At 43.5% G+C, this 17,917-nt stretch overlaps 1 protein-coding gene across 1 annotated transcript in view; it reads left to right on the forward strand.

The window, feature by feature from the left end:
• Positions 1-17,917, forward strand: part of RCOR1 (REST corepressor 1) — a 122,116-nt gene that overhangs the window by 91,018 nt on the left and 13,181 nt on the right. The window contains exons 4-8 of the mRNA XM_059374035.1: positions 6,619-6,671; positions 8,770-8,931; positions 9,847-9,965; positions 12,323-12,401; positions 15,278-15,472. Coding sequence (XP_059230018.1) covers positions 6,619-6,671; positions 8,770-8,931; positions 9,847-9,965; positions 12,323-12,401; positions 15,278-15,472 — 608 coding nt within the window. The remainder of the gene's footprint in view (positions 1-6,618; positions 6,672-8,769; positions 8,932-9,846; positions 9,966-12,322; positions 12,402-15,277; positions 15,473-17,917) is intronic.

Raw genomic sequence — 17,917 nt, forward strand, 5'->3', positions numbered from 1 at the left:
CCTGCTAGGGTCTACGTCAGGGGTGTTGCCTTCCATTCAGGGAGATACAGACCTGTTTGGAGTGTTTCCTTCAGCTTGTGCTGTAAACGAAAAACATGCATGAGAGCAAATGAAATTATTTTGAGGATACAGTTGCCTGCTCAGGGACTTAGTTGTCCAGTAGGTTGACTCTCAGTTCGAGAGATGCAAGGGGATAGTGTGTCACTATGCTCATCCGTTCTTTGCCATAGGCTTTGCGCATTTTTAAGAGAAAGGTGGTTTTAATTACAACTAAATGCCATTCTAGTGATGATCAGTTTGTAAAATACGGGATATCCTACCTGTGCCTTTCTGAGCAGCTCACAGGCGTATGAGGACTGGAGTGAAGGTGGATTGTTTATCCATTTTTAGAGAGAGCATGCACCTGAGTTGGGGTATGGGCATGGGGAGGGAGTTTTTTTTTTTTTTTTTAAGATTTTATTTATTTGAGAGAGATGGAGATAGCAACAGAGAGCATGAGTGGAGGAGGAAGAGAGGCAAGCTCCCCACAGAGCAGGGAGCCCGATGCGGGGCTGCATCCCAGGATTCTGGGACCATGACCTGAGCTGAAGACAGATGCTTAATGACTGAGCCACCCAGGCGCCCTGAAAATTCTTTTTAAGATTGATTTTATTAGTGCATGCACATGCATATATGGGGGGGGGGCGGTAAGAGAAGGAGCGGAGGGTTAGGGAGAATCTCTAGCAGATTCTCTGCTGAGTGTGGAGCCTGATGCAAGTCTCAATCTCATGATCCTGAGATCATGACCTGAACCCAGATCAGGAGTTGGACCCTCAACCACCTGAGCCCTACCAAGTTTTGTTTTTTTGTTTATGTTTTTTGTTTTTAATAGACAGTGCTGTGGTTGTTTTTGTTTTTGTTTTAAGATTTATTTATTTATTTGACACAGAGAGAGAGATCACAAGTAGGCAGAGAGGCAGGCAGAGAGAGAAGGGGAAGCAAGCTCCCCGCCGAGCAGAGAGCCCGATGCGGGGCTCCATCCCAGAACCCTGGGATCATGACCTGAGCCAAAGGCAGAAGCTTTAACCCACTGAGCCACCCAGGTGCCCCCCTACCAAGTTTTTTAGTTACTTGTGAAATGTTAGCCCTGGAACCACTTTTAAGATCATAATAGTCCATTCAGGCTTCTGCTGATGAGGAAAGGAGGCACAGGAGCCGGGCTAGAACGTAGAGTCGTACCAGTGCATACTGAAAGGAGGGGGAATACAAAAGTGCAGATTAGGTGAGAGTGGATGCCAGAAGCTGAATTTAAGTACATGTGGCGTGGGAAGGTGTTCGTATTTCTTATTTCCACATGATCAGACTGTCTATGAGACTGTGTTGGATTTTGTAGTATTTACTGGAGTGCCCAGGGGCGCTTTTTCTGTAAACTGGGATTTTAACAAAACTATATTGAGACACAGGATTTTCATAAAGTGCATTTTATTACTGACTAGAATGGACTGGTTCATTGTATTGTATTCTTGCAGAGTCTCTGTGGCTTATCTTGTTTCTTATGCCCCCACACCCCCCAAGATGCTCAGAGGGATCATTGAAATGTCACCTGTAGTAATATCTGTGCCCACCAGGTGGCAGAATTGCTTTACTTAAATGATTTAAGCTCAATTCCATTCTCAGTGAGTTACAATGATAACTCATTTCTTATTTTAATAATAAAAAAAAAAGCCACGATATTTATCAGATTCCTGAAGAAAATTTTGGTATGCTCAGTTTGAGTTACGAGAGAGAAATTGGTACCACGTTTCCTTTGTAGTACTAATGGTCCTGCAATTGTTAGGATAATTTTTTTTTAACTGTATTGAGGTTATAGCTTTGTCCTCAACCTACCTTATGGTGTCAGCCTCTTGCTCTGAATAGAATATGCAAGATCACAAGGTGTCCTGAGTCCCTGCAGTGTCTAGAGGAGGGAGGAGTGGGTGAGCTCAGGTTACCGTGGCAACTTTCAGCTCCATTTTTCCCTTTTTCGCAGTTGAGTTTGAGACTCTGACTAGTGATACTTAGGACATTTAGTCCATCGGATGGGAACAAGAATATAGAAGCAAATGATGCCTTTGGCAAGGCATCCATTCGCCTGTTACCCTTGCTTTCCATCCCTTCCTTCATCAACCCCAGTTTTATTTTCTTTATTCAAGCGACATAGGCGATGTTGGCCTGCCTTCCTTGCTTAGTTCTCTGTGCTGTGCGGGCGGTTCTTATCTGAGCCATTCTCCCTCTGTGTGTCCTTTGCTCAGAGATAGGAGAGCAGTCAGCGGTTTAATATCACAGTCCTGGGGTGAGCTACTCTGCGCATCTGTAAGCCCTGTTGCTGCTGTTTACCGGCTGTGTCACTCAGCTAGATTTCTTCTCTGGGCCTCAGTTCGTTTATGAATGGGAGTGATAAAAGAATTATTGGAGAGGATTAAAAAGATAATCCTTGCAAAGAGCTAGGAATGGTGGCTGGCACATAGTAAATTCTCAAATATTAGCTATTGTTATTACTCAGTCAATATAGCTGTTGAAACTTCAGGAAGCTTATCTTAACATCATTACCGTCATTATTTACTGGTTATTTGGGATTTCCATACTGTACTGTCATATTATGTATTATTTTATGTATTTCTGTTCTCTGTTACTTGTGTGTTGCTTCAAGCTAATTGAGGAAATCAGTTTGTTTTTCCTCTGTATTTTGGCCTGCTATTAGTAGAGTGTTCTGTACATGGTAAGAGTAGTTCCATAAATGTCTAAGCTTTAGGAATTTTGTAAATTTCCTTGATGAATCCCATGCACATTCTACCTTTTTAAGTGATGTTACCCGAAACATAACTCATTTACTTGTGCTTTCCGTAACGCTAAGTTCTTGCCAAAAAAGCCTGTGGTTTGTACAGTCTGTGTACTTCTTAAAGAATTGGAGTGATATGTAACTTAATCCATCATAATTTAAGATCAGATAATTCTCCTTGGTTGTTTCCATAGGACATTCAAGTTTTAAAAAATAATTGCATTAGATAATGATGGAATTTTTACAATTTTTTGAAAAAAGATTTTATTCATATTAAAAAGCATGTGGAGTGAGTGAAGGGACAGAGGGAGAGGGAAAACAGAATCTTTTTCTTTTCTTTTCTTTCTTTCGTTCTTTTTTTTTTTTTTTTTTTTTTAAAGATTTTCTTTAGGGGTGCCTGGGTGGCTCAGTCCTTAGGTGTCTGCCTTTGGTGGCTCAGGTGATGATCCCAGTGTCCTGGGATCAAGTCCCACATCCATTTCCCTGCTCAGTGGGGAGCCTCTTTCTCCCTCTCCTGCTCCCCCAGCTAGTGCTCTTTCTCTGTCAAATAAAGAAATAAAATCTTTTTAAAAAAATAAGTAAAGACTTTATTTCTTTGACAGGTAGAGAGCATAAGTAGGCAGAGCAGCAGGCAGTGGGAGGGGGAGAAGCAGGCTCCCCGAGGAGCAGGGAGCCCAACTTGGAACTCAATCCCAGGACTCTGGGACCATGACCTAAGCCTAAGGCAGCCGCTTATCTGACTGAGCCACCCCGGCGCCCTGGGTGGGCTGCCCTGAGACAGAATCTTAAGCAGACTCCCTGCTGAGCACAGAGCCCCATGCAGGGCTCTGTCTCGGGACCCTAAGATCATGACCTGAGCTGAAATCAAGAGTTGGATACTTAACTGCCTGGCCACCCAGGTGCCCTAGATTTGTTTTTAAAGGAGAGTATACTTAGTGACTGGTCTTTCTGCTTCTAACAGATGAGAATGTCAGCTCAGCTGCTTCCTGCACCCACTGACTGCCTGGTTCTGTCCCCTGTGCCCAATTTGGGAAAGGCTGGTGGATATAAATGACTGAGCCTGTGGAAATGTCCTGGCATTTCCTTAAGCCATGTGGACTTTGTGCATCGTCCTAATGGCAGCGACTTAGTGACTCTCGGCCTGCGGTGACTCCTCAGCCCCAAACTGCGACAGACTCTGGTTAACCTTTAATTTCTTAGAGAGGAAATCAAGATCCCTGTTGTCAGAGATGAGAAGGTTCTGGGAAACTCCCCCAAGGAACCCTGTGTTCTTTGTTCTAGAGCAGTTGGTCTCAAGCAGCTTGTATTTCTCTGGCTTCCTCCTGTTTCATCTTTCATCCACTGCCTGAAGTATCTGGTCATCCTTTGTTTTTATGAAGGCACGTGGGAGTGGATTTTATTGTCTTAGGTTGGAAGCTTATTTTTGCTCAAGGAAGGCATGTGGGAGGTTTTGAAAGCGCAGACGTTGGGTTTTCACCCTGCCCTGCTGGCAGCCGCTGGCCCGCGCTCCGCGGGGAGGGGCGGGGGAGTCGGGAGACGGGGGTCTTCAGGCTGTGGCGGGCAGCTTTGTCCCTCCGACTGGGAGAGGGAGCGAGGGCCGAGGACCCTCTGCATGCGGTAGGGAGGCAGGCAGAGAGCAGGCTGCGAGCGGCGTCCTTTGTGCGAGCGCCGGGCTGGGTTTCTGAGCTCACTCGCGCCGGGAACGTGGCGGGCGGACTTCTCTGCTGTAGGTGGCGGCCAGGAGAGGCCGGAGCTCTCCTGGGGAGAGGCCTTCCAGGGAAGGTCGGGAAAGTTGCGAAAGGTAACACAGTCCAGACTGTAGTGTTTTCTCTACGTGAGGCCCCACTGCCTGTGAACCCATCTTGTGTAGAGACGGAGCCAGGGTTGGATCTCCATCCTTCTTAACCACATACCTGCGCTGTACTGCCTTTTACCTTGCTAGAAATGAGCCTTTCTTCTTTGTGACACTGTACACACCACAGCACCCACCGCATTCATTTAGCAAATTGTTTAACCCCTTTTGACATTGGGGTTGGTGAAAAGAATGAAAAATTGTATTTTTGCCGGAAGGTGTCAGATGGTAATTCTTTGGCAAGTTGCAGGCCTTCCCGTGTATGAGCTTACTGGGGTGGAGATACCAAGTGACTTCTGATGCAATTCTTTCTTCCTTTGCTTTAGATTTGATTCATCAGGCTACTCTCCCAAAAAATCTAAAAAAGAGGTGTGATTTGTAAAGGTTATGAGTAAGAATGCCTTGCTATTTACAACATGGAAAATGTTCTGTCCAAACTTAGTTGCAGCACTGGGAATCCACTGTTTAGTCCGTTTTATTGTTCCTGCCACAGCTAATCTTTGTTAGAAAGCAAAGGAGATGAAAATACAGTAGCATCCAAAGAATGCTTTGGTTTTCAATGTGATTTTTTTTTTTTTAAGATTTTATTTATTTAGGGGCGCCTGGGTGGCTCAGTGGGTTAAGCCGCTGCCTTCGGCTCAGGTCATGATCTCAGGGTCCTGGGATCGAGTCCCGCATCGGGCTCCCTGCTGAGCAGAGAGCCCGCTTCCCTCTCTCTCTCTCTGCCTGCCTCTCCAACTACTTGTGATTTCTCTCTGTCAAATAAATAAAATCTTAAAAAAAAAAAAGATTTTATTTATTTATTTGACAGAGATCACAAGTAGGTAGAGAGGCAGAGAGAGAGAGAGAGGGAAGCAGGCCCCCTGCTGAGCAGAGAGCCCGATGCGGGGCTCGATCCCAGGACCGTGAGATCATGACGTGAGCCGAAGGCAGAGACTTAACCCACTGAGCCACCCAAGGACCCGTGAATTCTTTTCAAAATTGATTTCTTCTTACTAAATTGGTTGTCAATTGTGCCCCATTCGGGTGAGATGCTCATGGTGACTTGAACAGCAAGGACACTGAGCCTGAGGAGCTTCAATGGAGCCACCTCTGTCAGCTGCCTGTGTAAGGGCAGCAGGTGACTGAACCTCGTCGAGCCTGTTGTCACGTCTTGAATTTGGTCATTGCACCTGGGGAGTGAGGACAGGCCAGTGGGAAACGCAGCTCTCTGTTTGAGACAGTTCTGTGCTCTTCGGGTTTGGGGGGGTTTAATGTTGTTGTTGTTTTTGGTGGGGTTTTTTGGTTTTGTTTGCTTTTGGAGCCTGTGTTATTTTTGTAATTTATCAAAATAAAAAGTTATATAGGAATATAATGAAGTGTTGCTTTTGATTAGTAGTCTCTTCGTTCCTGGGAGAAAGATTAGGAAACGTAGAGAGGAAATAACTTTGAGGGGTGCTGACTTCTCTAGGAGATTAAGTCCATCTTCCTTGGTGCTCCCCTAGTGCTTGAAAGTCGACCCTGGTCACCCTGCAGTGGAGTTTGAAAGCAAACACCAGACACTGGTTCATGGAATTCATCTCTTTTTTAATATAAAGATAAGTGACTTGTTTTTCAGCTTTGGCTAAGACTAAAATCAAACCCCCAATTATAATACTTGTTTTTATTTCTTTTAATTATCTTTCAAAGTATCAAAATAACATTTATCATAGGAAATTTATGTAGAACCAAGTTTTTAAAAAAAGAATCACAGTCTTCTCATCCAGAGCCAAGTCCTGTTAATCCTTGAGTGTATTTTGAGCCATTCCTCCGTGGGATTCATATATGTAAGATCCATAATGGAATCCTGTATGGTTCTGTTCTGTTACTGTCTGTTCTTCCTTTTTATTGCTGTGCAGGGCAGGCCTGAAACATCCATCCGGCTCCGGTGCTCCTAGACTGTTGTTTCGGCCCCTCCGTTGGCTTACTGGTCTCTTGTCTTGTTTTTCAGTAGATGAATACATTGCCATCGCTAAAGAGAAACACGGGTACAACATGGAACAGGTATGACGCGGTTTTCTTTTGTCGTTCAAGATGGGGTGTTTTTTTTTTTTTTTTTTTAAGGGGGGTGGTTTGTAGCTAACCTGTTAAATTGTTTGTGTTCTGTGTGTTGAGTAGCAATGCGAATTTTTGGTGGTCACTAGCAAATGAAGGTTCCAGTCCCCTTTTTCTGCTGGTGATGAGCATTAGAGAACACTTTGATTGGAAAAGCATCTGTGTGTTTCCGCAGGTCGGTAGTGTTTGTGGCACCTGTAGCTCCAGGGTCGCTCCGAGGTGCCAGATGCTTGGCATAATGCTTCTCTGTCTGAGTGTGCGGTCTGTTTGCCAATCGTGAGTCTGTGTGAGGGTTTTTTCCTGACCCCATCACGCTCAGACCCACAGTGTTTCATATTAATTGTTTTGAATCACCTTCAGGTTGTAAAATTTGACCAAGGTTTTCTTAAAATTATTGGAACCTATTAATGAGAAATATATGAAATTAATTTTGCTCCAGAAGTGTGATGATAATCTTAATTTAGTCTTATTTCTAATTATTGTTTAAAAAATAAGTATATTAAGTTTAGGTTAGCACTTTGGCATTCATCTAGGTATTACAGCCTGTACATTACTAGCATTTATCCTCATGACTGAGGGTTACCACCAAGTTACTTTAGATAGAATTGGACTCTTTTTTGGGATGCCTGGGTGGCTCAGTTGTTAAACGTCTGCCTTTGATTAAGGTCATGATTCCCGGGTCCTGGGATAGATTCCCCACATCAGGCTCCCTGCTCAGTGGGGAGTCTGCTTCTCCCTCTCCCACTCCTCCTGCTTGTTTGTGTTCTCCTTCTTGCTGTCTCTCTCTTTCTCGGTCAAATAAATAAAATCTTAAAAAAGAAAAAAATCGGACACTTTCTTTTAGCCCTGGCCTTACTTTTAATTGTTCTACCCTGGTAGAATTTATTGGAAAAGCCAATTACAATGAGATAGTTCCAGAAGGTTTCAAAGCAAAAGATGTATGCTTTCTCTTTTTCCACGCCCTACTCATGAACTTCATGAAGTTGCTCAGAAGATCACCAATTTTTTTTTTAAGTATTTTATTTTTATGTAATCTCGACACTCAACTCACAACCCCCTAGATCAAGAGCTGCATGCATGCTCCACTAACTGAGCCAGCCAGGCACCCTGAACATCACCAGTTTTAAATTCTATTTAGAAAGTGTAAAAATTACTGGGCGATTGGGGCATCTGGGTGGCCCAGTCGAAAGGGCATGGGATTCTCAATCTCAGGGTTGTGAATTTGACCCCCCACATTGGGTGTAGAGATTACTTAAAAATAAAATCTTACAAATAAAATTGGTGATTGCTAAATACATACTTGTATGAATTTTTAAGAATTCTGGTCTTCAAATTTTTGATTCTCACTTTGGAGTTACAGGAAGTTTTCTCAGGAAAAAGTTGCTGAATTATCTCTCTTATTTCCAATTTGTCCCTCACCGATTTGAATATTTTCTCTCTTCTGAGCTACCAAAACAAAACAAAACAAAAAACAACAACCCAAAACTGTTTTTGAGTTTTTTCGGCAAAAGAATAAAGAATGATTACATTTTTAAAACTTTTTTAGATTTATTTGTTTTGGAGAGAGAGCGAAGTTGGGGGCTGCAGAGGGAGAGAGACTCTTAAGCAGACTCCATGCTGAGCACAGAGCCCGACAGGGAGCTTGATTTCATGGCCTTGAGATAGCAACCTGAGCCCAACCCAAGAGTCAGAGCTTGACCAGCCCAGGCACTCCCAGTTAAGTGCTTTTAGAAGTTACTTTGTCCTGTTGTCTGTGGAGGCCTCTCAAGGCTACAGATTCTGGAGCCCCACTGCTGTGGTCATCTCCCACACCAGCATGTTTGCAAGGACATAGTTTCTCAGGGTCACTGTACTATGATCTGAGAAGTGAGCGTGGTGGAACATGTCTCGCAGGATTCGGCCCGCAGCGGGCCTCGGTCGCCGTCAGTCACCTCGTGGTGCTGCCTGCTTGCCCAGCAGCATAGGCTCTTCTTCTGCTAATCCCATTTCCGTTTTAGTGTTTCACTCCTGTCTTTGGTCTAAAATTTCACTGATACTGTTTTTCTAGGCTCTTGGGATGCTCTTTTGGCATAAGCATAATATTGAAAAGTCATTGGCTGATTTGCCCAACTTTACCCCCTTCCCAGATGAATGGACTGTGGAAGATAAAGTCTTGTTTGAACAAGCCTTTAGTTTTCATGGGAAAACTTTTCATAGAATCCAACAAATGGTAAGTAAATGAGAGCACTGTATTTTCTCTTCTCCGCAGCCTCTCTTCACTGCAGCGTATCTGAAGGGAAGAGATAGCATCCACAAGCATGAATGTTCTCTTGTTCAATAAAACTCTCTTTAGACCGTTCATACTTGCTGCGGGGTGGATAAGAGGCTTTACATTACAAGAGCAAAGCGTTTTCTAGCACTTCCCAGCTGGGTAGCAGCTGTAACAGAAGGCCTCTGTCACCCCCCATCCCTGTCTCTCTTGTCGGGACTCCCCAGATGAGTCCGATAGCGTCTTTGATGGTTGTTGCAGGAGGGGGAGCATCATGGAACCCTATCAGCCGGGGGAGGTTTGCTTATCTCTTCTATTGTAGAAGGCTATTTGGTGGAGTCCTACCAGGAAAGCTTATTGGTAGTTACATGAGTGCTGAAGTGAATTTTTAAAAAATAACCCGAGTGTTAGGCTAGAAACTTTAGGTAAACATTTGGATTCATCTCAGACTGCTCCAGCAATCTTTTTCCTAGGCTGAGTGTCACTTCCAGTCACACTGCAGTAGTTTGGAATGTTTTTTTTTTTTTTTTTTTTAAGATTTTATTTATTTATTTGACAAGGAGACACAGCGAGAGAAGGAACACAAGCAGGGAGAGTGGGAGAGGGAGAAGCAGGCTTCCCACTGAGCAGGGAGCCAGTGCAGGGCTCGATCCCAGGGCCCTGGGATCATGACCTGAGCCAAAGGCAGACACTTAACGACTGAGCCACCCAGGTGCCCCAGTAGTTTGGAATGTATTGAATTTCCTTCTCAGAGAAAAGTGCCCTGACAGTACATTTCTGGGTATGTGAGACAACCCTTATTAACTGTACCTAATAAGCATACTTGATTTGGGAAGATTAGCTCTAAATCGAAACCAACTCAGTTTTTATGTTTAGCTTCCTGATAAATCTATAGCAAGTCTGGTGAAATTTTACTACTCTTGGAAGAAGACGAGGACTAAAACCAGCGTGATGGACCGCCACGCTCGGAAACAGAAGCGGGAGCGGGAAGAGAGGTCAGTGCCTGTCCGGAGGTGATGTCTCCCCACGTGGGGATCTCTTGGGTCAGTAGAATTTCTAAGAGCTGGTAGACACACAAAGAAAAGGTCCAGTGGTGGGTTCCCCTAGGGCCTTCCTGCTAGAGCCACACGTACACAGATACTCTTCCTTTGATGCTCAGGAGCTGTGTTAAGACGTGTTCTTTTCTGCGGGTGTTTTCTCCTTACTGCTGTCTTCCCGTTCAGTAAGCTTCCGTTTGGAAAAAGCAAACTTGCCCACATAGTCTTTCCTGCCCCTGAAGGTGTTTCCTTTTAATAAGAAAAGGAATCCAATATTTCCTAGGTTGAATTTCCTTTCTGACATGCAGGATTTGTGGGACGTGCTTTAATGTCTGATGTGTTAGGAGGTGACTGCGCAGTGTAGATCTCCACTTTCTTCATCACCTGTTCTGTGTGTGGGGCAGAGAGAGACAGAGATTTCATGATTTCTCCTTAAGGATATAGTTTTAAGGATAGCTTAGCGTGCTACATCTTACTCAGCGCTTGTGCGGACTTCTGAGTGGTACAGAGTAGTGGGAATAGCCCTGTGCTCACACACAGGGCCGGGTCCCAGCGCGCACTCCGTGGGCTCTGGCTTGCGTGCCCCCCGGCTGCACTGCCCCACTCGGGCCTGCCGCAGTCATCACTTCGTCGACTCTAAAATGAAGACGCTTCAAGTCCAGAAGGCAGCGCATCCGCATACTGGTTTTTGTGTTAGGTTAGTGGGACTGTAAGTGGCTTTTTAAAATTATGTCTTCCACATTTCCTGTAATGTTGTTTTTAAAAACTCATAGTACAAATAAAGTGAAGAAAGTGAGACTGTATGATCTCCGTGGCCCCATTGCAGGAGAGTGTTTTATGATTTTAAATAGAATAACATGTGGGAACAAGTTAGAAGTTTGACTTTTGGAGAATTCAGACCTGTGGGCTCAGCTTTAAAATGGGGGCAGTGGTGGGAACATCTGCAAAGCTCTCATGTCCGGCTTCAAGAGCCTGTGACACTGTTGACCTTGATCCGTCTGCTGCTTAGATACTAGTGCGCCTGTTTTTGGATCATTACTCTTGGTAATCAGAAGCGGCAAACACTACTGAATTTGTTTTTAGTGTTCCAATAACTTTTGGTTAAACGTTTTTATATCCATTATATGTTTGGTCTTGTTTACTTTTTATAAATGGAACATCTTTTTATAAATTGAATTACTACAGATAGGTATGCTCCGCTGAAATCAGAGTTAAAAAGTAAGTGGGATTTGTTGTCCTTGTGTGACATGGAAAGAGCATCGGTTGACACCTGCTCACCCCCTTCCCTGGTCATCAGCACCAAGGGTAGGGAGACCGGCTATGCTCCTGTGCTCCGACCTGCTGTGCAGACGCGGACCAACTAGGGCACGCCACGAGGCAGTGGCACTGGAGAAACTGTTGGCAGTAATGGCAGGGTCTGGGAAAGAATTTTCCTCAGCCCCGGGCTCTTTCTCCTTTCAGACACTCTCTCCTCAGGCAGGGTGGGTCAGGGGAAGGGTAGCAGAGCCACCCAAGATGGATTCTTGGGACAGTGGGGACACTGACATTGGAGCAGCTGCCGGTTTGGCTGCCATTACTGCTGAGCTGGTGGAAACTGCGGGCAAACTGAGGCTGGCGGCGTGACTTGTGTCAGCCTTATTTTCTTACTTTTTTAAAATAAAGGTCCTAACTACTACAGAGGGCTTTTTAAAAACGAATACACGGAAGGCTATAAAGAAGAGCGTTGAAAGTACCATGTCAAAATGAATGTGCTTTTTAAAATTAACCTAATCTGAAGTACCAGCCTCTGCAGGCCGCCAAGAAGCCTCTCCCTCCCTCACACTGTGTTGAGTTGTGAGCGTCTGTCTGCTCCTGGGGCTTGAAGTGGAGTTTTACTTGTCGGGGAGTTTGTTCCCAGCGCAGTAGGACTCCATTCTTGAGTAACCTCCCATTTACGGCCCATGATCATGTCCCAGACCACCACAAGCTAATTACGGGGCAATTACATAAATGTCTCAAATTTGACATTTTCAGTGGAGAGTTGATAAGAAGCATTTTGCAAATATAAAGCAATAGTGTTCTAGACCTGATTCGGAAGTTAGAGACCTATTTTAATAGTTGCTGTTTTTTTTTTTTTTTTAAATTATGTAGACCAAGGGAACTATGAAGGTGGATATTATTTTATTTGAATCAAAAAAATTCTTTTTAATCTCAGCAATCTGAAAACACACTAATTTTGTATTAAATCTGTCATTAAATCAATTTATTGCTTATATTTGTATATTAAATAGAATTAGCACCAAATAATCTTTCAGTGACTTGTTCTTGTCTTCCAGTGAGGATGAGCCGGAAGACACAAACGGAAGTGACCCGACTGACATTGAGACTGATCAAAACAAGGAAAGCAAAAAGGAGGTATTTTTTTTTCCTTAGTATTGTTTAGGCAAATAAATTTTATTACTCATTCCATAAGTAAAACAGTCCTCTTAACCTATTTAATATATTAAATGCTATGTACAAGGCATCATGGTAAGACTTTTCAAACAATACTAACTTTGCTTTATACACCTTAGAATTTTGTTTGCCAAGAAACAGTAATAAAAAGGAAGCCCTTAAGGAAGTGAGAGCGTTATTGAGTAAGGATTTTGCCCCCACTGGGCACCCGTCCGCACGGCCTTCTTCCCTCCATCAGCTGCGGTGGGGTGATATCGGTGAGGAGCCTGTGAGGGCTTGGTTCTTCCTCTCCGCCCTTGGGGCCTCCTTCCTCGTTGATGATCAGCCCCAGGGGCCTGCACGGTAGTTCTGGAGAGGACTGCAGGGGGCTAGCGGGGACTCGGTGCACGTTTGGCCGTTACTCAGAATCAGCAGTGGTGAGGTTGGCGGTAAGCCTCACACATGGTGAATTTTTAATCTTTCACATCTTAAAATCGTTATGTCAGAGGATTCAAGAGACCCATGAATTCCTACAATTGTAAATGCCTTTTGTTTTGTATATTTATAACATAACATTTCTTTATTGTAAACTGTCCACTGAGAACAGTGGAGTATCTAGATGATCTTAGTAACCTTTTGAAATGGGTTGTGGTCTAAGGTTATTTTGCGCATTCATAACAGTGGAATAAAGCGTATGTGGGATGCCTGGGGGACCTCCGTCAAATCCAAGGCTCCATGCACAGATCGGGAACCCCAAACAACACAGCATTATCTGTGGCAGGCCCCTGGGGGGCTCGTGATACAGTCCCTGGAGGAAAGGGCCTCATTGTCCATTGGTACCCATCAGCCCTTTGGTTCAGGCTGGAGTGTTGCATCTCAGTGTGGGACGTAACTTTCATATTCATACAAGTGTTCTTCTGACGACAGAGTCTGAATCTGTAGTTTCAGTAAAACCTCATAGAGTTCTCTGTCAGAAGATTCTAAAGTGTGAGAACAGCTGTTTTAGTCTATACTAGGGAAAAGAAAAAGGTCTGGACATACCTGAAATTAAAAATCACACCAGTAATAATGTGTTTTCCCTAGGCAAAGTAGGAGATCCAGCTAAACAAAAAAGGGAAAATGAAGATGATTCACACCCTTAATGATTATTGACCACCGTTAGGTTCGGGTGTCTTCTTCCAGATGACTTCCTGTGAACTGAATATGTCTACTTCTGTAATTCTGAATCTGTACTCAATTTTTTAAAAATACAAAATGGGATTTTAATATATAATTTTTAATAACCTCGTACATTTACTTTCTTGAACATGTTTTCGTATCAAATATATTTGTATACATAGTTGTTTGCTAGTTTATCATACACACATAATTCAGCCAAGTAATCTTAAGGGTTTTTATCAAGTCCCCCCGCCCCCCGCTTTTTGCTATTATAAACAATGCTGAAGTGATCTTACGATTAAATATTAGTACACTGAATTTTTTTCCATTGGAACAAATTTCTGGAAGTTGAATTGTTGGGCTGGTGTCTTCTAGTTACATTTTTAAGGCTTCTTTTGGTGTGCTGCTACATACTGCCAAACTGAAAATGGGCTAATTCTTTATTGTCAGCACTCAAGCCAGGGATTTACATGAATGCCTAAATAATAAGACCATTTTAACAGTTGGCTAAATTAGATCGTTCAGGAAGTCAGATTGTATCTGCAGTTTTTAGTTTTTAGGAAGCTTTGTTTTGATGCATTGTTCTGTATTAGGCTCTTCAGTGGGACATTTTTAAATGAAAGAGGAAGGTCTTGATTTTACATTAATTTCTGTAATTCTTATTTATATAGCATAATTTCTGATTAAAAGAGAAAATGACTTATTTCTTACATTCTGTATGCACTAAAATGTTGTCAAAACAGGTACACGGTCCATCAGTGATCTTTATTGAACAGCATAGCTATTCCAGACATGGGCTATTGCCTACTGTAGGTTATAGTAGGTTATTGCCTACTAATGTTTTTATGTAGTGCTTATGACCACTTGTTCAAGACCTCACTGGCACCAGCATAATTTACAGAGTCTGCTTGTCTCAGTGTTTCAGATATGAAGCAAAAAAACCTTGTGTATTCTCCACTTCATCAACAAATGTTAATATGCTAACAAGATAAAATTATGAACAATTACAGAAATTTCTTCTTAAAATTATTATCAGGAAGGCAGTATCCTTTCTTTGCCAAGATTTTATTACATTTCATTTCCAAAGATTTCAGTTTTAGAGAAAGCACTTAAAAAAATCAGCAGCAGTTGTACATTGTGAAACGACAGCATATATTTTTGAGGCAAATTACACAGTTGCCCTGAAAGTTAAGTGTCATCTAAATAAAGGTACATAAAAGGTCATATAGTTTTGTATAGAAATTTATATTTTAATAAACTTCTGTATAGATTTAAAGAATTTAAATGGGTTTTTATATATGTGCTAAACCTTTTTTTTCTCTTTTTTTTCTGTGTTCCCAAATCTATCTCTTGCTAAGAACTGTTAGGATAAAATAGCTCCCCCTTCATATATACACAGCACGCAGATGAGAATGCAGATCTGTTCTCTTCCTGTGCTACTACAGGGAACTGAGCGTGCTAATTGCCGGAGGCTTAGAGTGATAGAGGAAGGTTGTGTATACAGGAGGCAGGGGCTTCTGCTTGATGTGTTAGCCAGTGTTTCTGTTAACTGCCTGTTAGGGTTTCTAGGTGGTACTTGGGCTATGGCATGGCATTTGTCTCTGATTGTTTAGAGCCATGTTAAGAAAATATGCTTATTACTGTCCCTTTGCCATTTTAATGTTTCAGAGTCTCATTTATCAAATATGTGTATCATGCAGGTGCCCCCTACGGAGACAGTTCCTCAGATCAAGAAAGAAAAACATAGTACACAAGCTAAAAATAGAGCAAAAAGGAAACCTCCCAAAGGAATGTTTCTGTCTCAAGAAGACGTGGAGGCTGTTTCTGCCAACGCCACGGCCGCCACCACGGTGCTCAGGCAGCTAGACATGGAATTGGTCTCAATCAAGCGGCAGGTACCGCGGGGCTGGTGCTGGCACGAGGGCTAACGGTGCTCCAGAGGCCTTTGTGTGTTTCATGCACGTAGCTGTGCTCTTCACACATCTCTAAAGGGCATTTTGTTTCTTGGGAATTGGACAGAAGATCTTAGGTACTGATCTGTTGATGTTTCTTAAATTAACTTTGAAATTGAAGATTTTTATGTGTGTGTGTGTGTGTGTGTGTGTGTGTGTGAGAGAGAGAGATTTTCACAGTGTGAGCACAGCCACCCTCTTGATGGAGAGAAGAGCGCTGCCTCCTGAGCCCCGTTCATTTCCCCTGTAATCCCTGCCCTTCGGGGACTCGGCGTGTCCTCCAGCACCTCACTAATGCCCTCACTGGCTACCCACCTTCTTTCAGTAGCTGACTGCTGGTCGGACTTTTTAAACCACACATTATCTTTATCCGTTTTGGGATTTTATATAAACAGAATCATATGTGTGGTTTCTTTTATTTCCTGTGTTCATTCGGCACGTGAGGTCCATCCAGGTGGCCCAGAGCCATAGACGTTCTCTCTCATTACTGTGTAAATACCCCATGACTTACCCTTTGTACTACTGGCCGATACTTTAGGCCATTAACAGATTGTACTGATGTGGTTTTATATGACTCTTGGTGTGTATTGTATGCATCTTTGTTGGATACATACCTAAGTAGAATTGCTGAGTTATAGAGTATGAATATGACCAACATTTTATTTTACTTCATTTTCCCCCTCCCCTCCCGCCCCCCTCTCTCCTTCCCTTCTTTCGAAGGCAGGGGGTTGTGCAGAGGGAGCAGGAAAGAGAATCTCAAGCAGGCTCCCAGTGCAGAGCCTGACACAGGGCTCGATCTCACCGCTCTGAGATCATGACCTGAGCTGAAACCAAGAGTCAGCCCCTGTCCAGCATTTTCAAAAACAGTGCCGAACAGTTTTCCTGGGTGCTCATGTCCGTGTCTGTGAGTTTGCTTCCACTGCACTAGGGCTTACTAAATGCAGCACTATTGACATTTGGGGCTGGATAATAACTTGTCCTGAGGAGCTGTCCTGTGCCTTGTAGGATGTTCGGCAGCATCTCTGGCCTTTACCCACTAGATGCCAGCAGCACCTTGCCCCCATCAGTTGTGCCAACAGAAAATGTCCTCAGGCCTTGCCTAATTACCCCTCTCCCCCGGCCCTGGGTGTGGGGGCAGAATGACTTCCTCCTTCCCATTCTGAAGCTTGCTTGCCTTTTCACTGTTAATGGTTTATCTTTTGATGAAATTTTTAATTATAATGTAGTCCAATTTCTCATTCTTACCTTTTATGGTTAGTGCTCTTACGTTTTGTTCAGAATCTTTTCTAAGGTCATCAAGATACTCCCCCATGCTATCTTCAGAGTGTTGTTCTGCCCTTCACATTGTGGTCTTCAGTCTGTCCGGAGATACTGTTCTGTGTGTGCTGTTACATGGAGGGTTGACAGACGTGAGGGAACAGTGATTGAAAACTATCCTTGTCTTACCTCAGTGCATTAAGACCTTTGTTTTAGATCCCATGTCCATATATGCATGATCTGCTTTAGGGTTTTCTGTTACTAACTATGGTCTGTGTGTCCATTCTTCACCGATCCTGTCTTGCCTTAATAATACCTCCATTACAAAGCTGAACATCGAGTCTAGATCATAAGTTCTCCAAGATTGTCTATCCTGGCCCTTTGTGTTTCCATATAAAATTTAGATTCACCTTATCAGTTTCCAGAAGAGCAATTCTTCTAAAATTTTTATTGGGATTGTATCGAAGGTATAGATCAAAATAGAGACTTAGTATTAAACTGGAGAACTAGCCTGGACTCACGAACATAACCTGCTCCCACCAGCGCAGATCTGGAAGTTCTTGGTGTTGGGCCATTTCTGTGTCCAGGGCTTTGTCAGAGTTACCCTAGATGTTCGCTATGTTATGATACTCCTGTAAAGGATACAGTTTTTAAGACTAATACTTTCCTAATTATTTGTGTCTCATGAGGAACGGCTCATCATTTGAATCTGATTTTCCACGGTCCATTTAAACAGATTGAACTGAGTAGCCTCATGCTGTCCTTTCACTAGTGCTCTGCCCCTCCCCCATCCTTCTCTTTGGAATTCAGGCAAATTGTGGTGGACTGATGGTTTACTTTTATTTTTTGCTGCTTTTGACTCGTTGATCTTCATAGTTCCGTGGAAGGTTAAATAGGAGGCCCGCCATCATGTCACAGGGGCGAGGAGGGGTCTGTGGGCCGGGTCTGTCCTCTCGTGTCCGTCCTCTCGTGTCCGTCCTCTCGTGTCCGTCCTCTCGTGTCTGTCCTCTCGTGTCTGTCCTCTCGTGTCCGATGGCAGCACAGAGCAGGACCCAGTGTTCCCTGTGCAGTCAGAGGATTGGCTTCCAGCCGTGGCTGCTGGCACAGCTGCACCCTGATCTTAGGAGAATC

Source organism: Mustela nigripes, chromosome 13, assembly GCF_022355385.1.
Source record: "Mustela nigripes isolate SB6536 chromosome 13, MUSNIG.SB6536, whole genome shotgun sequence".
Lineage (NCBI taxonomy): Eukaryota > Metazoa > Chordata > Mammalia > Carnivora > Mustelidae > Mustela > Mustela nigripes.